The sequence below is a fragment of the Panulirus ornatus genome, chromosome 1 (assembly GCF_036320965.1).
Source record: "Panulirus ornatus isolate Po-2019 chromosome 1, ASM3632096v1, whole genome shotgun sequence".
Classification (NCBI taxonomy): Eukaryota; Metazoa; Arthropoda; class Malacostraca; order Decapoda; family Palinuridae; genus Panulirus; species Panulirus ornatus.
Window position 1 is genome coordinate 70,945,824 of NC_092224.1, and position 25,069 is coordinate 70,970,892.

Consider the following 25,069-nt stretch of genomic DNA (forward strand, 5'->3'; position numbering starts at 1 on the left):
TGCTCTGACTCTTTCGAATATTATATCTCATCAACTGTGTTTGACTTCCAGAAGGCCCTAAAGCACCACAGGTCCGTACCTGTGTCGATTTTCGGTTCAGAAAATCACTCCAACTCATTCAATTATTTTATCTAAAAAATTTCGTTTGACTCCCAGGACGCCCGGAAGCACCACAGGTCCGTACTTGTGTCGATTTTAGGTTCAGAAAATCACTCCAACTCATTCGAGTATTTTATCTAAAAAACTTCGTTTGACTCCCAGAACACCCGCCAGCACAACAGGTCCGTACCTGTGTTGATTTTAGGTTCAGAAAATCACTCCAACTCATTTGAGTATTTTATCAAAAATTCTTCGTTCGACTCCCAGAACACCCTCCAGCACCACAGGTCCGTACCTGTGTCGATTTTAGGTTCAGAAAAGCACTCCAACCTAATTGAGTATCTTATCTCAACAACTTCTTTCTACTTCCACGTTGGCCTCCAGCACCACAGGTCCATACCTGTGTTGATTTTGAGTTCAGAAAAGCACTCCGACTCATTCAAATATTATGTCTCATCAACTTCGTTTCACTCCCAGAACACCCTGAAGCACCACAGGTCCATACCTGTGTCGATTTTAGGTTCAGAAAATCACTCCAACTCATTTGAGTACTTTATCTAAAAAACTTCGTTCGACTCCCAGAGCACCTTCCTGCACCACAGGTCCGTACCTTTGTCGATTTTAGGTTCAGAAAATCACTCCAACTCATTCAGTTATTTTATCTAAAAAACTTCGTGTGACTCCCAGAACGCCCTGAAGCACCACAGGTCCGTACCTGTGTCGATTTTAGGTTCAGAAAATCACTCCAACTCATTTGAGTACTTTATCTAAAAAACTTCGTTCGACTCCCAGAGCACCTTCCTGCACCACAGGTCCGTACCTGTGTCGATTTTAGGTTCAGAAAATCAATCCAACTCATTTGAGTATTTTATCTAAAAAACTTCGTTCGACTCCCAGAGCACCTTCCTGCACCACAGGTCCATACCTTTGTCGATTTTAGGTTCAGAAAATCACTCCAACTCATTCAGTTATTTTATCTAAAAAACTTCGTGTGACTCCCAGAACGCCCTGAAGCACCACAGGTCCATACCTGTGTCGATTTTAGGTTCAGAAAATCACTCCAACTCATTTGAGTACTTTATCTAAAAAACTTCGTTCGACTCCCAGAGCACCTTCCTGCACCACAGGTCCGTACCTTTGTCGATTTTAGGTTCAGAAAATCACTCCAACTCATTCAGTTATTTTATCTAAAAAACTTCGTGTGACTCCCAGAACTCCCTGAAGCACCACAGGTCCGTACCTGTGTCGATTTTAGGTTCAGAAAATCACTCCAACTCATTTGAGTACTTTATCTAAAAAACTTCGTTCGACTCCCAGAGCACCTTCCTGCACCACAGGTACCTGTGTCGATTTTAGGTTCAGAAAATCAATCCAACTCATTTGAGTATTTTATCTAAAAAACTTCGTTCGACTCCCAGAACACCCTCCAACACCACAGGTCCGTACCTGTGTCGATTTTAGGTTCAGAAAAGCACTCCGACCTAATTGAGTATTTTATCTCAACAACTTCTTTCTACTCCCAGGATGGCCTGAAGCACCATAGGTCCGTACCTGTGTCGATTTTAGGTTCAGAAAATCACTCCAACTCATTTAATTATTTTATCTAAAAAACTTCGTGTGACTTCCAGAACGCCCTGAAGCACCACCTGTGTCGATTTTAGGTTCAGAAAATCACTCCAACTCATTTGAGTATTTTATCAAAAAAACTTTGTTCGACTCCCAGAACACCCTCCATCACCACAGGTCCGTACCTGTGTCGATTTTAGGTTCAGAAAAGCACTCCGGCCTAATCGAGTAATTTATCTCAACAACTTCTTTCTACTCCCACAATAGCCTCAAGCACCACAGGTCCATACCTGTGTTGATTTTGGGTTCAGAAAAGTACTCCGACTCATTCGAATATTATGTCTCATCAACTTCGTTTCACTCCCAGAACACCCTTAAGCACCACAGGTCCGTACCTGTGTCGATTTTAGGTTCAGAAAATCACTCCAACTCATTCGAGTATTTTATATAAATAAAACTTCGTTCGACTCCCAGAGCACCTTCCAGCACCACAGGTCTGTACCTGTGTCGTTTTTTGGTTCAGAAAAGCACTCCGACCTAATTGAGTATTTTATCTCAACAAGTTCTTTCTACTCCCAGAACGCCCTGAAGCACCACAAGTCCGTACCTGTGTCGATATTAGGTTAAGAAAATCACTCCAACTCATTCCAGTATTTTATGTAAAAAGCTTCGTTAGACTCTCAAAGCACCTTCCATCACCACAGGTCCGTACCTCTGTCGATTTTCGGTTCAGAAAAGCACTCCGACCTAATTGAGTATTTTATCTCAACAACTTATTTCTACTCCCAGGATGGATTTAAGCACCGCAGGTCCGTACCTGTGTCGATTATGGGTTCAGAAAAGCGCTCTGACTCTTACGAATATTATATCTCATCAGCTTTGTTTGACTTCCAGAACGCCCTAAAGCACCACAGGTCCGTACCTGTGTCGATTTTACGTTCAGAAAATCACTCCAACTCATTCAATTATTTTATCTAAAATACTTCGTTTCTCTCCCAGAACGCCCTGAAGCACCACAGGTCCTTACCTGTGTCGATTTTAGTTTCAGAAAATCACTCCAACTTATTCGAGTATTTTATCTAAAAACTTCGTTCGACTCCCAGAACACCCCCCAGCACCACAGGTCCGTACCTGTGTCGATTTTAGGTTCCGAAAATCACTCCAACTCATTCGAGTAATTTATCTAAAAAAGTTCGTTCGACTCCCAGAGCACCTTCCTGCACCACAGGTCCGTACCTGTGTCGATTTTAGGTTCAGAAAATCACTCCAACCCATTCAATTATTTTATCTAAAAAACTTCGTGTGACTCCCAGAACACCCTGAAGCACCACAGGTCCGCACCTGTGTCGATTTTAGGTTCAGAAAATCACTCCAACTCATTCAAATATTTTATCTAAAAAACTTCGTTCGACTCCCAGAGCACCTTCCTGCACCACAGGTCTGTACCTGTGTCGATTTTAGGTTCCGAAAAGCACTCCGACCTAATTGAGTATTTTATCTCAACAACTTCTTTCTACTCCCACGATAGCCTCAAGCACCACAGGTCCATACCTGTGTTGATTTTGGGTTCAGAAAAGCACTCCGACTCATTCAAATATTATATCTCATCAACTTCGCTTCACTCCCAGAACACTCTGAAGCACCACAGGTCCGTACCTGTGTCTATTTTGGGTTCAGAAAATCACTCCAACTCATTTGAGTATTTTATATAAAAAACTTCATTCGACTCCCAGAGCACCTTCCAGCACCACAGGTCCGTACCTGTGTCGTTTTTCGGTTCAGAAAAGCACTCCGACCTAATTGAGTATTTTATCTCAAGTTCTTTCTACTCGCACGATGGCCTGAAGCACCACAGGTCCGTACCTGTGTCGATTTTAGGTTCAGAAAATCACTCCAGCTCATTCAATTATTTTATCTAAAAAACTTCATGTGACTCCCAGAACGCCCTTAAGCACCACAGGTACGTACCTGTGTCAATTTTAGGTTAAGAAAATCACTCCAACTCATTCTAGTATTTTATCTAAAAAACTTCGTTCGACTCCCAGAGCACCTTCCTGTACCTGTGTCGATTTTCGGTTCAGGAAAGCACTGCGACCTAATTGAGTATTTTATCTCAACAACTTTCTACTCCCAGGATGGCCTGAAGCACCATAGGTCCGTACCTGTCGATTTTAGGTTCAGAAAATCACTCCAACTCATTCAATTATTTTATCTAATAAACTTCGTGTGACTCCCAGAACGCCCTGAAGCAACACAGGTCCGTACCTGTGTCGATTTTAGGTTCAGAAAATCACTCCACCTCATTTGAGTATTTTATCTAAAAAACTTTGTTCGACTCCCAGAACACCCTCCATCACCACAGGTCCGTACCTGTGTCGATTTTAGGTTCAGAAAAGCACTCCGGCCTAATCGAGTATTTTATCTCAACAACTTCTTTCTACTCCCACAATAGCCTCAAACACCACAGGTCCATACCTGTGTTGATTTTGGGTTCAGAAAAGCACTCCGACTCATTCGAATATTATGTCTCATCAACTTCGTTTCACTCCCAGAACACCCTGAAGCACCACAGGTCCGTACCTGTGTCGATTTTAGGTTCAGAAAATCACTCCAACTCATTCGAGTATTTTATATAAATAAAACTTCGTTCGACTCCCAGAGCACCTTCCAGCACCACAGGTCTGTACCTGTGTTGTTTTTTGGTTCAGAAAAGCACTCCGACCTAATTGAGTATTTTATCTGAACAAGTTCTTTCTACTCCCAGAACGCCCTGAAGCACCACAGGTCCGTACCTGTGTCGATATTAGGTTAAGAAAATCACTCCAACTCATTCCAGTATTTTATGTAAAAAGCTTCATTCGACTCCCAAAGCACCTTCCAACACCACAGAACCGTACCTGTGTCGATTTTCGGTTCAGAAAAGCACTCCGACCTAATTGAGTATTTTATCTCAACAACTTATTTCTACTCCCAGGATGGCTTTAAGCACTGCAGGTCCGTACCTGTGTCGATTATGGGTTCAGAAAAGCGCTCTGACTCTTACGAATATTATATCTCATCAACTTTGTTTGACTTCCAGAACGCCCTAAAGCACCACAGGTCCGTACCTGTGTCGATTTAGGTTAAGAAAATCACTCCAACTCATTCAATTATTTTATCTAAAATACTTCGTTTGACTCCCAGAACACCCTGAAGCACCACAGGTCCGTACCTATGTCGATTTTAGGTTCAGAAAATCACTCCAACTTATTCGAGTATTTTATCTAAAAACTTCGTTCGACTCCCAGAAGACCCCCCAGCACCACAGGTCCGTACCTGTGTCGATTTTAGGTTCAGAAAATCACTCCAACTCATTCGAGTATTTTATCTAAAAAACTTCGTTCGACTCCCAGAGCACCTTCCTGCACCACAGGTCCATACCTGTGTCGATTTTAGGTTCAGAAAATCACTCCAACTCATTCAATTATTTTATCTAAAAAACTTCGTGTGACTCCTAGAACGCCCTGAAGCACCACAGGTCCGTACCTGTGTCGATTTTAGGTTCAGAAAATCACTCCAACTCATTCGAATATTTTATCTAAAAAACTTCATTCGACTCCCAGAGCACCTTCCTGCACCACAGGTCCGTACCTGTGTCGATTTTAGGTTCCGAAAAGCACTCCGACCTAATTGAGTATTTTATCTCAACAACTTCTTTCTACACCCACGATGGCCTCCAGCACCACAGGTCCGTACCTGTGTTGATTTTGAGTTCAGAAAAGCACTCCGACTCATTCGAATATTATGTCTCATCAACTTCGTTTCACTCCCAGAACACCCTGAAGCACCACAGGTCCGTACCTGTGTCGATTTTAGGTTCAGAAAATCACTGCAACTCATTCAATTATTTTATCTAAAAAAACTTCGTGTGACTCCCAGAACGCTCTGAAGCACCACAGGTCCGTACCTGTGTCGATTTTAGGTTCAGAGAAGCACTCCAATCTAATTGAGTATTTTATCTCAACAACTTCTTTCTACTCCCACGATGGCCTCCAGCACCACAGGTCCGTACCTGTGTTGATTTTGAGTTCAGAAAAGCACTCCGACTCATTCGAATATTATGTCTCATCAACTTCCTTTCACTCCCAGAACACCCTAAAGCACCACAGGTCCGTACCTGTGTCGATTTTAGGTTCAGAAAATCACTCCAACTCATTCGAGTATTTTATCTAAAAAACTTCGTTCGACTCCCAGAGCACCTTCCTGCACCACAGGTCCGTACCTGTGTCGATTTTAGGTTCAGAAAATCACTCCAACTCATTCAATTATTTTATCTAAAAAACTTCGTGTGACTCCCAGAACGCCCTGAAGCACCACAGGTCCGTACCTGTGTCGATTTTAGGTTCAGAAAATCACTGCAACTCATTCGAGTATTTTGTAAAAAACTTCGTTTGACTCCCAGAGCACCTTCCAGCACCACAGGTCCGTACCTGTGTCGTTTTTCGGTTCAGAAAAGCACTCCGACCTAATTGAGTATTTTATCTCGTTCTTTCTACTCCCACGATGGCCTGAAGCACCACAGGTCCGTACCTGTGTCGATTTTAGGTTCAGAAAATCACTCCAACTCATTCAATTATTTTATCTAAAAAACTTCGTGTGACTCCCAGAACGCCCTGAAGCACCACAGGTCCGTACCTGTGTCGATTTTAGGTTCAGAAAATCACTCCAACTCATTCAAGTATTTCATCTAAAAAACTTTGTTCAACTCCCAGAACACCCTCCAGCACCACAGGTCCGTACCTGTGTCGATTTTAGGTTCAGAAAAGCACTCCGGCCTAATCGAGTATTTTATCTCAACAACTTCTTTCTACTCCCACGATAGCCTCAAGCACCACAGGTCCATACCTGTGTTGTTTTGGGGTTCAGAAAAGCACTCCGACTCATTCGAATATTATGTCTCATCAACTTAGTTTCACTCCCAGAACACCCTGAAGCACCACAGGTCCTTACCTGTGTCAATTTTAGGTTCAGAAAATCACTCCAACTCATTTGAGTATTTTATATAAAAAACTTCGTTCGACTCCCAGAGCACCTTCCAGCACCACAGGTCCGTACCTCTGTCATTTTTCGGGTCAGAAAAGCACTGCGACCTAATTGAGTATTTTATCTCAAGTTCTTTCTACTCCCAGAATGCCCTGAAGCACTACAGGTCCGTACCTGTGTCGATTTTAGGTTAAGAAAATCACTCCAACTCATTCCAGTATTTTATCTAAAAAACTTCGTTCGACTCCCAAAGCACCTTCCAGCACCACAGGTCCGTACCTGTGTCGATTTTCGGTTCAGAAAAGCACTCCGACCTAATTGAGTATTTTATCTCAACTTATTTCTACTCCCAGGATGGCCTTAAGCACCGCAGGTCCGTACCTGTGTCGATTTTGGGTTCAGAAAAGCTCTCTGACTCTTTCGAATATTATATCTCATCAAATTTGTTTGATTTCCAGAATGCCCTAAAGCACCACAGGTCCGTACCTGTCGATTTTAGGTTCAGAAAATCACTCCAACTCATTCGAGTATTTTATCTAAAAAACTTCGTTCGACTCCCAGAACACCCTCCAGCACCACAGGTCCGTACCTGTGTCGATTTTAGGTTCAGAAAAGCACTCCGGCCTGATCGAATATTTTATCTCAACAACTTCTTTCTACTCCCACGATAGCCTCAAGCACCACAGGTCCATACCTGTGTTGATTTTGGGTTCAGAAAAGCACTCCGACTCATTCAAATATTATATCTTATCAACTTCGCTTCACTCCCAGAACACTTTGAAGCACCACAGGTCCGTACCTGTGTCTATTTTAGGTTCAGAAAATCACTCCAACTCATTTGAGTATTTTATATAAAAAACTTCATTCGACTCCCAGAGCACCTTCCATCACCACAGGTCCGTACCTTTGTCGTTTTTCGGTTCAGAAAAGCACTCCGACCTAATTGAGTATTTTATCTCAACAAGTTCTTTCTACTCCCACGATGGCCTGAAGCACCACAGGTCCGTACCTGTGTCAATTTTAGGTTAAGAAAATCACTCCAACTCATTTTAGTATTTTATCTAAAAAACTTCGTTCGACTCCCAGAGCACCTTCCTGCACCACAGGTCCGTACCTGTGTCGATTTTCGGTTCAGGAAAGCACTCCGACCTAATTGAGTATTTTATCTCTACAGCTTCTTTCTACTGCCAGGATGGCCTGAAGCACCATAGGTCCGTACCTGTGTCGATTTTAGGTTCAGAAAATCACTCCAACTCATTCAATTATTTTATCTAAAAAACTTTGTGTGACTCCCAGAATGCCCTGAAGCACCACAGGTCCGTACCTGTGTCGATTTTAGGTTCAGAAAATCACTCCAACTCATTCAATTATTTTATCTAAAAAACTTCGTTTGACTCCCAGAACGCCCTGAATTACCACAGGTCCGTACCTGTGTCGATTTTAGGTTCAGAAAATCACTCCAACTCATTCGAGTATTTTATCTAAAAATCTTCGTTCGACTCCCAGAACACCCTGCAGCACCACAGGTCCGTACCTGTCGATTTTACGTTCAGAAAAGCACTCCGACCTAATCGAGTATTTTATCTCAACAACTTCTTTCTACTCCCACGATGGCCTCAAGCACCACAGGTCTGTACCTGTGTTGATTTTGGGTTCAGAAAAGTACTCCGACTCGAATATTATATCTCATCTACTTCGTTTGACTTCCAGAACGCCCTGAAGCACCACAGGTCCGTACCTGTGTCAATTTTAGGTTCAGAAAATCACTCCAACTCATTCGAGTATTTTATCTGAAACACGTCGTTCGAATCCCAGAACACCCTCCAGCATCACAGGTCCGTACCTGTGTCGATTTTAGGTTCAGAGAAGCACTCCGACCTAATTGAGTATTTTATCTCAACAACTTCTTTCTACTCCCACGATGGCCTCCAGCACCACAGGTCCGTACCTGTGTTGATTTTGAGTTCAGAAAAGCACTCCGACTCATTCGAATATTATGTCTCATCAACTTCCTTTCACTCCCAGAACACCCTAAAGCACCACAGGTCCGTACCTGTGTCGATTTTAGGTTCAGAAAATCACTCCAACTCATTCGAGTATTTTATCTAAAAAACTTCGTTCGACTCCCAGAGCACCTTCCTGCACCACAGGTCCGTACCTGTGTCGATTTTAGGTTCAGAAAATCACTCCAACTCATTCAATTATTTTATCTAAAAAACTTCGTGTGACTCCCAGAACGCCCTGAAGCACCACAGGTCCGTACCTGTGTCGATTTTAGGTTCAGAAAATCACTGCAACTCATTCAAGTATTTTATGTAAAAAACTTCGTTCGACTCCCAGAGCACCTTCCAGCACCACAGGTCCGTACCTGTGTCGTTTTTCGGTTCAGAAAAGCACTCCGACCTAATTGAGTATTTTATCTCGTTCTTTCTACTCCCACGATGGCCTGAAGCACCACAGGTCCGTACCTGTGTCGATTTTAGGTTCAGAAAATCACTCCAACCCATTCAATTATTTTATCTAAAAAACTTCGTTCGACTCCCAGAGCACCTTCCTGCACCACAGGTCCATACCTGTGTCGATTTTAGGTTCAGAAAATCACTCCAACTCATTCAAGTATTTCATCTAAAAAACTTTGTTCAACTCCCAGAACACCCTCCAGCACCACAGGTCCGTACCTGTGTCGATTTTAGGTTCAGAAAAGCACTCCGGCCTAATCGAGTATTTTATCTCAACAACTTCTTTCTACTCCCACGATAGCCTCAAGCACCACAGGTCCATACCTGTGTTGATTTGGGGTTCAGAAAAGCACTCCGACTCATTCGAATATTATGTCTCATCAACTTAGTTTCACTCCCAGAACACCCTGAAGCACCACAGGTCCTTACCTGTGTCAATTTTAGGTTCAGAAAATCACTCCAACTCATTCGAGTATTTTATATAAAAAACTTCGTTCGACTCCCAGAGCACCTTCCAGCACCACAGGTCCGTACCTCTGTCATTTTTCGGGTCAGAAAAGCACTGCGACCTAATTGAGTATTTTATCTCAAGTTCTTTCTACTCCCAGAACGCCCTGAAGCACCACAGGTCCGTACCTGTGTCGATTTTAGGTTAAGAAAATCACTCCAACTCATTCCAGTATTTTATCTAAAAAACTTCGTTCGACTCCCAAAGCACCTTCCAGCACCACAGGTCCGTACCTGTGTCGATTTTCGGTTCAGAAAAGCACTCCGACCTAATTGAGTATTTTATCTCAACTTATTTCTACTCCCAGGATGGCCTTAAGCACCGCAGGTCCGTACCTGTGTCGATTTTGGGTTCAGAAAAGCTCTCTGACTCTTTTGAATATTATATCTCATCAAATTTGTTTGATTTCCAGAACGCCCTAAAGCACCACAGGTCCGTACCTGTCGATTTTAGGTTCAGAAAAGCACTCCGGCCTGATCGAATATTTTATCTCAACAACTTCTTTCTACTCCCACGATAGCCTCAAGCACCACAGGTCCATACCTGTGTTGATTTTGGGTTCAGAAAAGCACTCCGACTCATTCAAATATTATATCTTATCAACTTCGCTTCACTCCCAGAACACTTTGAAGCACCACAGGTCCGTACCTGTGTCTATTTTAGGTTCAGAAAATCACTCCAACTCATTTGAGTATTTTATATAAAAAACTTCATTCGACTCCCAGAGCACCTTCCATCACCACAGGTCCGTACCTTTGTCGTTTTTCGGTTCAGAAAAGCACTCCGACCTAATTGAGTATTTTATCTCAACAAGTTCTTTCTATTCCCACGATGGCCTGAAGCACCACAGGTGCTTCAGGCCACACCTGTGTCAATTTTAGGTTAAGAAAATCACTCCAACTCATTTTAGTATTTTATCTAAAAAACTTCGTTCGACTCCCAGAGCACCTTCCTGCACCACAGGTCCGTACCTGTGTCGATTTTCGGTTCAGGAAAGCACTCTGACCTAATTGAGTATTTTATCTCAACAGCTTCTTTCTACTGCCAGGATGGCCTGAAGCACCATAGGTCCATACCTGTGTCGATTTTAGGTTCAGAAAATCACTCCAACTCATTCAATTATTTTATCTAAAAAACTTTGTGTGACTCCCAGAATGCCCTGAAGCACCACAGGTCCGTACCTGTGTCGATTTTAGGTTCAGAAAATCACTCCAACTCATTCAATTATTTTATCTAAAAAACTTCGTTTGACTCCCAGAACGCCCTGAATTACCACAGGTCCGTACCTGTGTCGATTTTAGGTTCAGAAAATCACTCCAACTCATTCGAGTATTTTATCTAAAAATCTTCGTTCGACTCCCAGAACACCCTGCAGCACCACAGGTCCGTACCTGTCGATTTTAGGTTTAGAAAAGCACTCCGACCTAATCGAGTATTTTATCTCAACTTCTTTCGACTCCCAGGAATGGCCTCAAGCTCCACAGGTCCATACCTATATTGATTTTAGGTGTGTCGATTTTAGTTTCAGAGAAGCACTCTGAGCTAATCGAGTATTTTATCTAAATAACATCTTTCAACTCCTGTGACGCTCTACAGCACCACAGGTCCCTACCTGTGTTGATTTTAGGTTCAGAAAAGTGCTCCAACTCATTCGAGTATTTTATCTCACCAATTTCGTTCTACTCCCAGAACACCCTCTAGCACCGCAGGTCCGTACCTGTGTTGATTTTAGGTTCAGAAAAGCGCTCCGACTCAATCGAGTATTTTATCTCAAATTCATTCGACTCCCAGAATGCCTTGAAGCAGCATGGGTCTGTACCTGTGTCGATTTTAGGTTTAGAGAAGCAGTCTGACCTAATCGAATATTTTATGTAAATAACACCTTTCGACTCCTATGATGCTCTACAGCACCACAGGTCCCTACTTGTGTTGATTTTAGGTTCAGGAAAGCGCTCCAACTCATTCGAGTATTTTATCTCACGAACTTCGTTATACTCCCAGAACACCCTCTAGCACCACAGGTCCGTACCTGTGTCAATTTTAAGTTCAGAAAAGCCGTGCAACCTAATCGAGTATTTTATCTCAACCACAGATTTGTATTCAGTTCAAGAAAACAACAAAAATTGCAGGTAATAATTTGTATTTAGTGAGTATCAAACAGCTCAGGAAATTGTTAAAAGATATTTTATAACATTATTTTGAAGTAGAGAAGCATTTTATTATATTTCAGTTTTAAAACTACCATGAGCTGACAATGAATGATCATTAAATTTTGATAATTCAAAGATTTAGAGGCCATAATTATCACCCAAACAACATTTCAATCCCTGTTACATGAAGATAAAACCAGCATCTGGATCTAGAAGTTCCCCCTTCAGCTTACAATAATGTAATGGTTCTTGCCATTATCTGAATTCCCAGCTTGTTTGTTGTTTGATTCTGCCAGTTATGTATGCATTCCCAGTATTTTGCAATAGCAGGAAAAAATCACATGCTTCTGTAATCCATACCTATCATCATAAAGGATATATATTACACAAGCTCCCATTGCCTCTTCCCAACTAACGAAAATTAAGCAGGGTATAGAATAAATAAACAATTACTCTTGTATTTTATTTAGATTTTGGTAATGAAAATAATTATTCACATTGCTGATTGTGTTGATCTTAATTTTTGAGGTAAAAACAATTTTGTAAAAAAAATTATGTAATCTCATGAGTTGTACATTTAGCATATACTGCATATATATATATGCCTAAAAAGCACTTTAAAATCATGTCACATGCACAGGAAGTGTATATGGTCTTAGAATTATTAAAGAAACCTGGTGTTAGACTTTTCTGCTGATGGATGTATTGACAGTGACAGCCTTAATGACCCTGGCATTTGCTTAGACATATATCAATAAGAAATTGTACCTGGTAAAACATTAATTTACACTAGCCACCCTGTCAAACCAGTATAGAAGAAACTGAACCATTTATTAGAGTTTTTTTCTGTTAATGGATAATACGCTTATTGTTTATCAATTCATTCATTTATTTATTAATACTAAATCGCTGTTTCCCATATCAGCGAGGTAGCACCAGGAAATAGACGAAGAATGGCCCAACCATTCATGTACACACATATATACATATATATACATATATACATAAACACATATACATATTGTTACGAACATGGTGTGTGTGCCCATATGTTCGTATGAATCAGAGGCGCCAGGTCCAGGCGTGTGGTCAGCTGCGGGGTATGTCATCCCGTATGACGTTTGCAAGAAGACGAGAGTGTGACTACGGCGAGACTCTGGGACCCTCCAACCAATAAGAATTGCTCTTAGTTCCATAGCCAATCAAGGGTAGCGTTGTATAGCAGCAAGGGTGAACGCTTGTACTTGTACCCACTACACCCGCTGAGATTTGATTCCTCTCTCTCTAGCCCAGCGAGGTAAGTGGGGTCCCCTGCTGTAAGCCTGTAAGCCCTGCTGTGCTGTAAGCCTGTTACTACTGTGTCACGTCAGGTTTAGCTAAGTGTTTACTGTGTTACATCAGGTTTAGATAAGTGTAACGATGATGTTTACTGTGTCACATAAGATCTAACTAAGTGTAATGTTATCGAACAAATTGTCATAGAGGAAAGAGATCTGGCTTGGAATGTTGACTCATGTTAAGTGTTAACGTAAATGATTCATGCCTGATTTATGTGCTTATCTTTGTACACTTAGATTCTTTCATTATAAGTAGATTTAATGTCTTTAATTCAGTCCCATAACTTTATGATTGTGTTATCCCGTTGTGAAACAGCAAATCTGTAACATCCTTGCAAGACAAGGATCAGTTGTATTTGTAACATATATGTTACTGGCGACCTTGCCTGAATAAGTATTGAGTTCGTAACAATATTTATACTTGCATACCTTCATCCATTCCTGTTCCTACCCTGCCCCACAGGAAATAGTATCACTAACCCCCGCTTCAGCGAGGTAGCGCTAGGAAAACAGACAAAAAAGGCCTTATTCATTCACTTTCAGTCTCTAGCTGTCATGTGTAATGTACTGAAACCACAGCTCCCTATCCAGGCCCCACAGACCTTTCCATGTTTTACCCCAGACACTTCACGTCGAAACTGGTATTCCAATTCTCACCCTCCTGTATGTTCGGGCCCTGGTCGCTCAAAATCTCTTTCACTCAATTCTTCCACCTCCGGTTTGGTCTCCTGCTTCTCCTTGTTCCCTTCATCTCTGTCACATATATATCCTCTTTGTCAATCTTTCCTCACTCATTCTCTCCATGCGACCTAACCATTTTAATACACCCACTTCTGCTCTCTCAACCACACTCTTTCTGTTTCCACACATCTCAATCAAACAACCTCACACCACATATTGTCCTCAAACATTTCATTCCAACACATCCACCCTCCTCTGTGCACAACCCTATCTATAGCCCATGCCTCGCAACCATATAACATTGCTGGAACTACTTTTCCTTCAAACATACCCATTTTTGCTCTCTTGAGATAATGTTCTCTCCTTCCATACATTCTTCATTGCTCCCAGAACCTTCGCCCCCTCCCCCACCCTGTGACTCGCTTCTGATTCCATGGTTCCATCTGCTACTAAATCCACTCCCAGATATCTAAAACACTTCACTTCTTCCAATTTTTCTCCATTCAAACTTGTCCCTCAGCCCTACTGAACACACTTTTCCAAACTCTGTCATCAACTTCTGCAGTTTCTCACATGAATCAGGAAAGACTCCCTTGTGATCAGTTGTGCAGATTAATGGTTAAATGTGGATAATACTTCATTCGTGATTTAAACATTTTCCACTGTCTTAGATCTACACATTTTTTTGGACCCAAGTATATGCTTCTCTTTGATTCTGGCATAATCCATTGCACTTACTCCTCAGAGCACTTCTCAGTCAATTTCTTTTTTGAAAAAGTAGTTCCCTTATTGTGAAATGCTTGCATTGCACCTTTTTAAACCATTCCATCTTCCACCTCTTTTAACCCCAGTTAACAAGAAACATTTTTCATGTGTTTACAAACAAACAGTACCCAAACTTTTAAGCCCTAAACCCAAATCAACTAGTTTTTCTTGTTATTGAATCTTTAAGTTTGTATAAATTTGTTCACCCCTTCACAGTGCCTTTACTCTTTTCACAGTTCTTGAATGTCTAATGTAATATGAATAAATTGTTCTCTTGTTTCCAGTTGGAAGAGATGAGTGGTGGTGGTCTACTGTGTGAGTGGGCTGGACGTTGGGAAGTGGTGGGTGTAGCGTCCTCCAATACTGGTTGTTTTCAAGGATCGCGTCCACGTTTATATGATGATTTAACTTCTACAACTGTCAGGTGGATAAAGAAAACTATCGCAGCTTTCCAACGAGGCTCATAACCCGCATATACTTTGTCTTCTTACTTCTTACATAGGAACTTCATCTTAGAAACCTACCTGCCAGAACAACCTTGCCTGAAGACTTATGTAAAAAATGTTGGTGCAATTCCAGCAGGTTGTAATCTTAAGTTCATCTCTGGAATCAAAGCAGTGTGTGATGCAATTTTGCCTGAGCTGTGCTCAGATGACAGGTCTACACAAGACACACTATGCTAATGCATGCAACATGCCTGCCCTTCAATACTCGCACACCACCATTATTTTACTGGTAGGTGTTCACTTACATATCAAATACAGTACATGTCATCATAGTTAATTTGATCCCAGAACAACCATATCGAATACATATCTTCAGAATTATAGTTTGATACTGATATAGTGATTTATAAATACTGTTTTTATTGAGGAGTTATTGTTAATTTTATGAAAAAAAGAATATATATATATATATACATATAATAAATCACAAGATTATTATATTATCTGACACCTAAGAAATTGATATAAATGAATGCTTGCACTGTATCTTTTTTGTTCTTTCCATTATTATTCTTATATTTAGTTTATTTGCATCAAAACAATTTTTGAAAGGATCCCTGCAGTGTCAAACGTAAATACATAAGTAATTCAAAGTAAACTAAGCTGATTTCTAGCAAAAATGGTGGGAAGAGATGGGCCCATACTCACTGTGTCGTGCTTAGTGGTAGAGTAAACATAGTTTCAGAGCCTCGCCTATTTCCTGTCAGCTTATGGACGATGTTAATCATGTATAGGTTGGCAGTCTTATGACTACAATTGGCCATCGTGCATTCTGGTAGTCTGGGATGATGTAGATGGTGTGTTTCCTGATGGTCCCATAGCTGCTGCATCTAGATGGTGTGTGTGCTAGTTGTCTTATAGCTGTGTGGAAGGCATGTCTGCTAATGGGTCCATGAATAACAGTGGGCAGCATGTGTGTTGGTGGTCCTAGGGCTACTTTTGCTGATGGTTCCATGTTTATATGTGCTTTTCAAGTGTAACGTCTAGCTTTTCTGACTCACAGATTGCCACCCACTAACATAATGACCACATTATTTACTATGGCATCTGTGGCTCAAGACTGTGCTATTATTCACAAATGTGTTATCAATAAATGTTGTACAGGAAGCCAGGTTGCTTTTGGTTGATGTGTGAGCAATCTCTGACTACAGAGGAATTTTATAATCTTACAATGACCTGTTGTAAAGAAACACATATCCATGAATTCTAGTAGTAAAGTGTTTCAATGATCTGTATGGTTTTCTTTAAAGCAGTATTAGGTTTGTATAAATAGTTTATTTATCTTGTAAGACTTCATTATGGACTACAGTTTTTTTTAGCTATCACTGTCAAAATATTAATTGGAAGCAACATATTCTAAAAATAAAGATCGGCTTTTAATTAAAGCTTTGTGACATGCTTATGAAAAACTGCATCCATGATATTTTATTTCTTTACTTCACAAATGTCACCATTTTCATTCTCTTTCATACAACTTATTGGTTGTAAAAATGCTAGCGAATATCTAAGAATGTTAAACTTTTATATATTTTCATTCTTTCATATGACATTGGTTGTGATAATGCTAGCAGATATCTAAAAATGTTAACCATTTATATAGACAACTAGTTTGTAATTAGTTCCTTCTGTGCAGTGATCATTTTATGCTTTAGTCTTTAATTCCATAAAGGGTGTATGATTCTAATTATACAACCTCAGGACCTTTTTATGAGGCTTCTGCAGCTTTGGAGCTGTGCTCCTATCAGAAGCAGGGAAATGATGGACTCTTTCAGAGTAAGAAGTTCCATAAGACTGTAACCTTGTTTGTCCATTGACAATGATGTAGCCTTGCCCGAGATGACTTTTCAGCCATGAGTGTAACTACATACAGGTGGAGTCTGGTAACACCTAGATGGGGTATATATATATATATATATATATATATATATATATATATATATATATATATATATTGAAATTCCCATAATAAAAAATATTCCCACTTACAAATTTCAAAAGAGTATACAGTTTTAATTAATTCAGTACTGATAAAAACTATGGTGGCTTTGTCGGTATCATGATTAAGTAATTATTGTATATATAAAGACCTCACTTTGAAATTGCTAGAAGGAAAATATTGTCCTAGTGACATATCAGAGTTATAATTACTGATAATTTAAACCAATATCTGTGGTGGCTGTGTTAGTAACATATCTTCTTTGAAAGGAAACTTGGTCAGTCACTGCAACTTATGCCACAATTTTTCAAAATTTAATTACTTTCATCTATACTAAAGTCAAAAAATAGTTAATCATATAAATGACATATACATTATTATTATTATACTTAATTGCTGTCTCCCGCATTAGCAAGGAGCACAAGGAAACAGACAAGGAATGGCGCAACCCACCCACATACACATATATATGAGTGTATTGAAGGTGTTTGATGACAGAGTGGCAGATATAGGTTGTTTTGGTTGAAGTTGTGTGCAAAGTGAGAGGGTTAGGGAGAATGATTTAGTAAACAGAGAAGAGGTAGTGAAAGCTTTGCGGAAGATGAAAGCCGGCAAGGCAGCGGGTTTGGATGGTATTGCAGTGGAATTTATTAAAAAAGGGGATGACTTTGTTGTTGACTGGTTGGTAAAGTTATTTGATGTACGTATGACTACTCATGGTGAGGTGCTTGAGGATTGGCGGAATGCTTCCATAGTGCCATCAGATTGGGAAAGAGTAGTGTGGTTTCAGAAGAGGTAAAGGATGTGTGAATCAGGTGCTTGCTTTGAAGAATGTATGTGAGAAATACTTAGAAATGCAAATGGATTTGTATGTAGCATTTATGGATCTGGAGAAGGCATATGGTAGAGTTTATACAGATGCTCTGTGGAAGGTATTAAGAATATATGGTGTTGGAGGATGTAAGGCATGTCTACAAGTAGGAAGAGAGGAAAGTGATTGGTTCTTATTGAATGTAGGTTTGCGGCACGGGTGTGTGACGTCTCCATGGTTGTTCAATTTGTTTATGGACGGGGTTGTTAGGGAGGTGAATGCAAGAGTTTTGGAGAGAGGGGCAAGTATGTAGTCAGTTTTTGTTCTCTGATGATACAGCACTGGTGGCTGATTCAGGTGAGAAACTGCAAAAGCTGGTTACTGAAAGAAGAAAGCTGAGAGTAAATGTGAATAAGAGCAAGGTTACTAGGTACAGTAGGGTTGAGGGACAAGTCAGTTGGGAGGTAAGTTTGAATGGAGAAAAATTGGAGGGAATGAAGTGTTTTAGATATCTGGGAGTGGATTTGGAAGCAGAAGTGAGTCATATGGTGGGGGAGGGTGCGAAAGTTCTGAGAGTGTTGAAAAATGTGTGGAAGGTGAGAACGTTATCTCGGAAAGCAAAAATGGGTACGTTTGAAGGAATAGTGGTTCCGACAATGTTATATGGTTGCGAGGCGTGGGTTATAGATAGAGTTGTGTGGAGGAGGATGGATGTACTAGAAATGAGATGTTTTAGGACAATATGTGGTGTGAGGTGGTTTGATCGAGTAAGTAATGAAAGGGTAAGAGAGATATGTGGTAATAAAAAGAGTGTGGTTGAGAGAGCAGAAGAGGGTGTTTTGAAATGGTTTGGTCACTCGGAGAGAATGAGTGAGGAGAGATTGACAAAGGGGATATATGTGTCAGATGTGGAGGGTACAAGAAGTGGGAGACCAAACTGGAGGTGGAAGGATGGAGTGAAAAAGATCGGGGCCTGAACATGCAGGAGGGTGAAAGGCTTGCAAGGAATAGAGTGAATTGGAACGATATGGTATACCGGGGTCGACGTGCTATCAATGGATTCAACCAGGGAATGTGAAGCATCTGGGGTAAACCATGGAGTTTCGTAGGGCCTGGATGTGGAAAGGGAGCTGTGGTTTTGGTGCATTATACATGACAGCTAGAGACTGAGTGTGAATGAATGTGGCCTTTGCTTTGTTATCTTTTCCTAGTGCTACCTCGCACACATGCTGGGGAAGGGGTTGTCATTTCATGTGTGGCGGGGTGGCAATGGGAATGAATAAGGGCAGACAGTATGAATTATGTATATGTCTGTGTGTGTACATATACGTATACGTTGAGTTGTATAGGTATGTGTATGTGGGTGGGTCGGGCCATTCTTTCTTCTGTTTCCTTGTGCTACCTCGCTAATGCAGGAGACAGCGACAAAGTATAATATATATATATATATATATATATATATATATATATATATATATATATATATATATATAAAACTGCATACTCTTCTGACTTGTCACTAGGACAATATTTTCATATATATAAGATCTAACCATGAATATCCCATAATGAAATATAGTTGCAGTGATATGTGTCTGAAGCATATGCAGTTATAATTAAGAATTCATTAATGATAAAACCAACCCCTGTGTTATGGCTGTGTTAGTAACATTATTTCTTATGTGAAAGAAAATTTGTCGATTGGTTCAATTTTTCAGAATTCAAGAAAAAGGCAAGTTTAATGGGTTGTTTGTTAGCACTTGCAGAATCATGAATTATGAAATATATGATTCAGTACAAAACTTATTATCTGATACATAGTGATTAATACAAAAAACAAGTACATTACAATGTGCAAATGAAATTTCCATACTGTACGTAAATCTGCCTTTGCCAGAAGAATCTTAATTATAACTAACAATGTTAGACATACTTTCTCATTGCCCACAAGACTGGTGTATGTAAAATTATTACATTTATAAAATAACTGCTGCTAGGGAAGCATATGGAGCCAAGACATAAATACATGTATATAAATATATGGGTTTCAGGGCACCCAGTATCATGTTCACACCATCTTTTTAAGACCTAACAGAATCTAACATTATACTGAGCTGAGAGTATGAACAAGATATGGGACTGATTAGGTAGAACTTTCACTCTAGTCTATATTGCTAGGTGGAGCCGTTTTATATGTGTAATATTAGTGGGATACACGGACATCCAGTATGCTCTATGTGCTGGGTGACAACATATGGTTTGAATACAGTGTATGTCATTTGGCAGGAGAGTTACTCCTACATCTTAGGTGTGGAGCCATACTGTGTCCTGTCCCTGGAAAATTGTACTGTGGCAGTTTTGTGTAATGCCTAAAATGTTCTAACATATTTTTGTTGAATGCCTGACTGTACCAATAATTTATAACATATGCAAGATATTTTCATAGGTATTAAGTAAATTCGCAGGGTGTGCATACAGTTATCCTTTTTAAAATGTGATTTACAGAAGTTCCATTTTAGTGGAATATGTTTTCAGACTTTAAATACAATAAAAGATTACCTACAACTACAGTAATCAAATGCTAGTCAGTCCTGTCCTAACCACAACACTTTAAATTATTTACCAAATAACTTTGTATATGCTAAGGTTAATTTAAATGCTAACCGCAAGCCGAAAAGGACATCTACTATGGTAGATGTTCTGCAGACTGAACAAGGCAGTCGTCACCTCATCCCCAACCTGGCCGTCCCAGTATCAATTTTTATTTATTTTCAAGATACTGTTGTACCCCTGCTTCTTCCAATGAAAGTGTACTACCCTGAGGAACGTGTAACAAATGCTGCCTGTAATGTATAAATAATTATGTAAATTGGTTCATGTATAAATAATAACTATGTTTGATGAGAGCCTGTATTTTTCTTAACCTGCAATATTCAAGTTTTGCTTTAACTTTATTTTGTTAATGTTTTATAAAAAAAATATCCATCTCTTGAAATGCAGTAAACCTCATGAAATATATTGAAAAACCATTAACCTTTCTAAGTTTCAATTAAAACAATATTACTGTGTATGGAATTTATCTTATATATACATACTTATGGCAAATGACTCCATATAGCTTTAATGTTAACATCCTAGCAAAATAAGGCAGAACCTCACCTTAAACCCACCTTACCTCAAAAGCAACTGATATCAAGCAATCGTCCAGAGATGATAAGTATGATGAGTTACCTCTTAGTTTCAAAAGTGAGTTGTAACTGAATTTTATCTGTCAACCATGGGCACTCATAATAAACTGAAAAACTGTCTGAAAAGAAAAAATCAAATTTCAAGGAGCATATCAATTACATTGCTTCTACCCCCAAATGCATACTTCTTACATCCAAGATGATCAAAGAAAATAATGGCGACTCCTAGTAAAACATGGCACATTCAAATGCAAAAAAATAGCTTTCAAACAAATTATTTGGTATGACCAATGAGTTGCAATCTTAAAAAAGTTATAAAACAAGGCAAGATGCATAAATCCAATCAAAAACATAAAGTCCATGTTAATTACTACTATTACACGAAAGAAATCCAACAAATAAAGTCTAATTTGGATATGAAATATTACGGATCTAAATACTGGGAAAACACCAAGATGTATTGTGGATTAACAGTTATGGGTTTAGGAATTTAAAAAAAAATCTTGGCACTAATCACCAATGAACAGGAAAAACAGACTTGGCCACTGGCACATTTGCTACATACCTCTCTCAAAAGCACATTAATCAACCATGTATTTCTCCCTTTTTGTTTCACAGATAACAACTTACAAAAATACTGACAAGGGTCCATCTCTGATAGGAAAAATTAAATTGAAAACACTTACATATGCTACTCTGATAATAGTTTGTAAAGTTTCAATATTCAGAAAGGAAGGTCTGTAAGGGTACTTGTGACAAAACTGTTTCTGAAACAGAGAATGTCATACCACAGACTGGAAATGACTGATTATTTAGAGTTATTTGCCACATCAACAATATAAATTGGAAAATGTTCACAAAAAGAAATTATCCAAGACTACATTAAAGTCTTTTTTCTAATTTCAAGCATCTAAATTTTTGCGAAAAACTTTGGCTTTGGAGTAATTTTTTATTAATTACAAACCATGATCATAAAACTTATAGTGATTCTTTATCTTAAACACTGAAAATTACCACACTCCCTGGTACTGTACTTCAATGGTAATGGAAATATTATATGAGCAAAAACAAACAAACTTAAGGACTCCAAAACCCAAAATCTGAAGATGGATCCATCCCTCTTGGGGTGGTGATAACTTTCAATGACAATGCAAGTAATCTTGCAAGACAACTTGCAATATGCACTTCTAGCCTACTAAGGTCACTAAATTTTGAAATCAACTCTTCTCAAGTATCCCCTTCCTGAGAATATTTAGGGCAAGAAAAAGATAATCAAATTTCAAACTTAAGCCCCTAATGTCTTTGACATGAAATTCAGAGAAACATAAGGCTCTTAGAAAGCACTGGCCCTTGTAGCAGAGATCCACTTGATAACAGCTAAACCCACCTTAACAGAAAGTCTACTGAAACTGCAAAGCCATAAGTCTTTGCTTATTTTCTTCACAGAACTTCCATCCCAAAGCTTCTGCTTTCCCCAAAAATTAGTTTATTATGGGCGAGCCTCACAAAATCTGCCTTACTCTTCAGAAATGTAAGTTGCAGTATGAGATGTCCCTTTTTAAACCCCCCTTCCAAAGCTTTTGGGATAAATTTCATAATCTGTTCCTTTGTTCACCCAAAAAGAATCTGTTCACCCATCAAAAATTTATTAGCTCGTAATTTTGCTATGTGGAAGTGGATCATAGGGTGGGGGAGGGGGCAAAAATTCTGGGGGCCTTGAAGAATGTGTGGAAGTCGAGAACATTATCTCGGAAAGCAAAAATGGGTATGTTTGAAGGAATAGTGGTTCCAACAATGTTGTATGGTTGTGAGGCGTGGGCTATGGATAGAGTTGTGCGCAGGAGGATGGATGTGCTGGAAATGAGATGTTTGAGGAGAATGTGTGGTGTGAGGTGGTTTGATCGAGTGAGTAACGTAAGGGTAAGAGAGATGTGTGGAAATAAAAAGAGCGTGGTTGAGAGAGCAGAAGAGGGTGTTTTGAAGTGGTTTGGGCACATGGAGAGGATGAGTGAGGAAAGATTGACCAAGAGGATATATGTGTCGGAGGTGGAGGGAGCAAGAAGAAGAGGGAGACCAAATTGGAGGTGGAAAGATGGAGTGAAAAAGATTTTGTGTGATCGGGGCCTGAACATGCAGGAGGGTGAAAGGAGGGCAAGGAATAGAGTGAATTGGAGCGATGTGGTATACCGGGGTTGACGTGCTGTCAGTGGACTGAATCAAGGCATGTGAAGCGTCTGGGGTAAACCATGGAAAGCTGTGTAGGTATGTATATTTGCGTGTGTGGACGTGTGTATATACATGTGTATGGGGGGGGTTGGGCCATTTCTTTCGTCTGTTTCCTTGCGCTACCTTGCAAACGCGGGAGACAGCGACAAAGTATAAAAAAAAAAAAAAAAAAAAAAAAAAAATTTGCTATTCACAAAATGACATTTACCATCATTAGTAAATTGAACATATTACATATGATACACCAACTGATAAAAGTGATCATGCAGTGCTCAAGTTTGACTATGTGGCAAACAGAGCAGAGGTGAGACAAAACTTAAAAAAGTTGATATAATCACAGAAATTACATTAAGAAATGAAGTTCAGTACCCAATAATCAGGACATTGCAGTAAAAGGTCCTGTGAAAATGCAGGGAATGTTGCAAAATACAGAAGAATGGTTGATGAGATGTCAACAAGAGAAGCAGCTTTGCAAAGTGCAGCAGAAAAGATATAAGCAACACTCCAATCAGCTAGCTTCTGCTAAATACAAAAGACAAAAGAACAAGTATAACAGTTTAAAAAAGGAGGAACAAATAAACTCTCAAAGCAATACTGTACACAAACCAAGAAAAAAATCCAAAGCTTTGCTATAATTTCATTAGGAAGAAACTGTCGGTTAAAAATGGGCAGCCAATCAGATTAAGAGATTCATGAGGAAGAAATCCAGAGGATGATACAAGGATCTGAAAAGTGAATGAAAAATTAGTGTTTTCACAGTGGAAGGCACTGTAGCAACATCACAATAAAGCTGGAGTGGAGAAATTTACAAAACAAGATATCTACAAAAGACATTGAACAAAATACTGAAAGGTCATAACCTGTAATAGGGTCATGTTCCTGATAATATTTCCCCATCTATGCTGAAGATACATTAGATAAACTTCTTGAAACACAGTTCAATATGGTGACAGACAGACAAACGTATTTACACCATGGATATGGACCTTGGGCAGGGCATCATGAAACTGCCTATAGTGATCCTGCATAAAGCCAAATTGGTTAAAAGACACGCACACCAAAATTCTACTGTTTTTACGTGTACCACAACCTCAACTCAATGTGGTAGTATGGATTTTAATCTAATGTGGCTCCATTTGTGTATCAAATATGTCACTGGACAGACAAATGTATATACCCCATACTTATTTAAATCACATCACACTCAATTCCCACCATCTAACACCAATCTTTATAGACCAAGCACCATCTGCTTTGTCTGGCCATAACTGCTGTAAGGGATAGTGATTAAGGGGGGGTCACGTGGCAGGGGTTGACCTGGGTGTGTCTTAAACAACTTTTTTTATGTTTTCATGTTTTGTCAATTCTTTCATAATGATTTGGTTAAAGCTAGGATAGGCTTTAAAACTGCCTGGAGACAAATCAAAGTTCTTAATATTAGCAATTACGACAGATTCAATGACACTGCATATGGCATAATCAGCAGAGGGATATGAAATAATGGGATTTTCAAGATCTATGAGGTAATCATTTTCATGACTATGTTTAGCAATCACATTTTTGTGGGCATCCCTGCGTACTGAACGACGGTGCCAATAACACTTCTCCATCACAGTTTTACTTGTCTGGCCTATATAAGCATCTTTACATGCCTTGCATTTGATGGCGTAAACACCCCCAATTGTTGCATGATTTGGCCTACTTGTCATGCCAGAATAATTCAGTCTTGTGCACATTAAAAACCCTTTTAGGAGAATAACTGCTGTCCTCCACAATGGTCTTGAGGGTTCCCACAAAATATCTAGTAGCAACGTT

The 25,069-nt window shown here is 39.6% G+C and overlaps 1 protein-coding gene across 6 annotated transcripts in view; it reads left to right on the forward strand.

Moving 5' to 3' along the window:
- The window catches only part of LOC139749449 (atrial natriuretic peptide-converting enzyme-like), a 1,171,820-nt gene extending 1,151,074 nt beyond the window's left edge, over positions 1-20,746 (forward strand). For all 6 annotated transcript variants that reach the window (XM_071663354.1, XM_071663333.1, XM_071663362.1 and 3 more), the window contains one exon: positions 14,872-20,746. In XM_071663354.1, the coding sequence (XP_071519455.1) occupies positions 14,872-15,054 (183 nt within the window). In that variant the 3' untranslated portion in view covers positions 15,055-20,746. The remainder of the gene's footprint in view (positions 1-14,871) is intronic.
- Positions 20,747-25,069: the final 4,323 nt, after the last annotated feature.